This window comes from Pyrgilauda ruficollis, unplaced genomic scaffold, assembly GCF_017590135.1.
Source record: "Pyrgilauda ruficollis isolate IOZ18807 unplaced genomic scaffold, ASM1759013v1 scaffold2687, whole genome shotgun sequence".
NCBI classification, from domain to species: domain Eukaryota; kingdom Metazoa; phylum Chordata; class Aves; order Passeriformes; family Passeridae; genus Pyrgilauda; species Pyrgilauda ruficollis.
Genome location: NW_024524030.1, coordinates 1 through 1,053, shown reverse-complemented (window position 1 = coordinate 1,053; position 1,053 = coordinate 1). Strand labels below are relative to the sequence as shown.

Sequence of the window (1,053 nt, the reverse complement as noted above, 5' to 3'; positions counted from 1 at the left end):
GTCGGTTTAGATGGATTTTGGTGAAGTCTGGGTGAGTTTGGGCAGGTCTGGGCTGGGTTTTTGGGCCATTTCAGGACATTTTTGGGGCGTTTCACCCACTCTTGAGGAAGGCAGCCAGGTCGAAGAGCGCCCTGTCCTCGGAGCCGCCAGGGTTTGGGTGGGTTTTGGGTGGGTTTGGTGAATTCGGGGTGGGTTTGGTGAATCCTGGGTGGGTTTGGGCTGGGTTTAAAGGGGTTTTTGGGCCATTTCAGGACACTTTTGGGCCATTTTGGGGCATTTCACCCACTCTTGAGGAAGGCAGCCAGGTCGAAGAGCGCCCTGTCCTCGGAGCCGCCGGGGTTTGGGTGGGTTTAGATGGATTTTGGTGAATTCTGGGTGGGTTTGGGCTGGGTTTTGGGGCCATTTCAGGACATTTTCGGGAGGTTTCACCCACTCTTGAGGAAGGCAGCCAGGTCCTTGGAGCTGCCGGGGTTTGGGTGGGGTTTGGTGAATTCTGGGTGGGTTTGGTGAATCCTGGGTGGGTTTGGTGAATCCTGGGTGGGTCTGGGCTGGGTTTTGGGGCCATTTCAGGACATTTTTGGGAGGTTTCACCCACTCTTGAGGAAGGCAGCCAGGTCGAAGAGCGCCCTGTCCTCGGAGCCGCCGTCCCAGCGCGGCAGCGCCAGCCCGTTGTGCGGCTGCAGCCGGAACGCGTCGCGGCGCCAATCCACCACCACCACGCGCGCCGGGTCGCGGTTCAGGCACGAGATGTCCTGCGGGGACCCCCGAACCTGAGCGTTCCGCCCCAAATCGGGGGTCCGGGGGGCGGGGGGAGCCCCACCTTGACGTGGTGGCCGTCCATGTAGCGCGTGGCGTCGCGGAACAGCCGGTAGGACACGAAGCCGTGCGGGTCGATGCTGTCGATCAGCGGGAACGCCGTCTGCGGGGGGGTTGGGGTCGTTTTGGGGGGGTTTTGGGGGGTTTCGGGGCACCCCCAGACCCCTCCCCAAAAGGGCCCCCCCAGTCTGTGCTGGATGTGTGCCCAGAAATCCCCAGACTGACCCCGAAATGCAG

The 1,053-nt window shown here is 62.0% G+C and overlaps 1 protein-coding gene across 1 annotated transcript in view; it reads right to left on the bottom strand.

Moving 5' to 3' along the window:
* Positions 1-934, bottom strand: part of TIMM50 (translocase of inner mitochondrial membrane 50) — a gene marked incomplete at both ends in the record, with an annotated part of 1,887 nt that extends 953 nt beyond the window's left edge. Inside the window, 2 exons of the mRNA XM_041471434.1 lie at positions 596-752; positions 821-934. Of these exons, the coding sequence (XP_041327368.1) occupies positions 596-752; positions 821-934 (271 nt within the window). The remainder of the gene's footprint in view (positions 1-595; positions 753-820) is intronic.
* Positions 935-1,053: the final 119 nt, after the last annotated feature.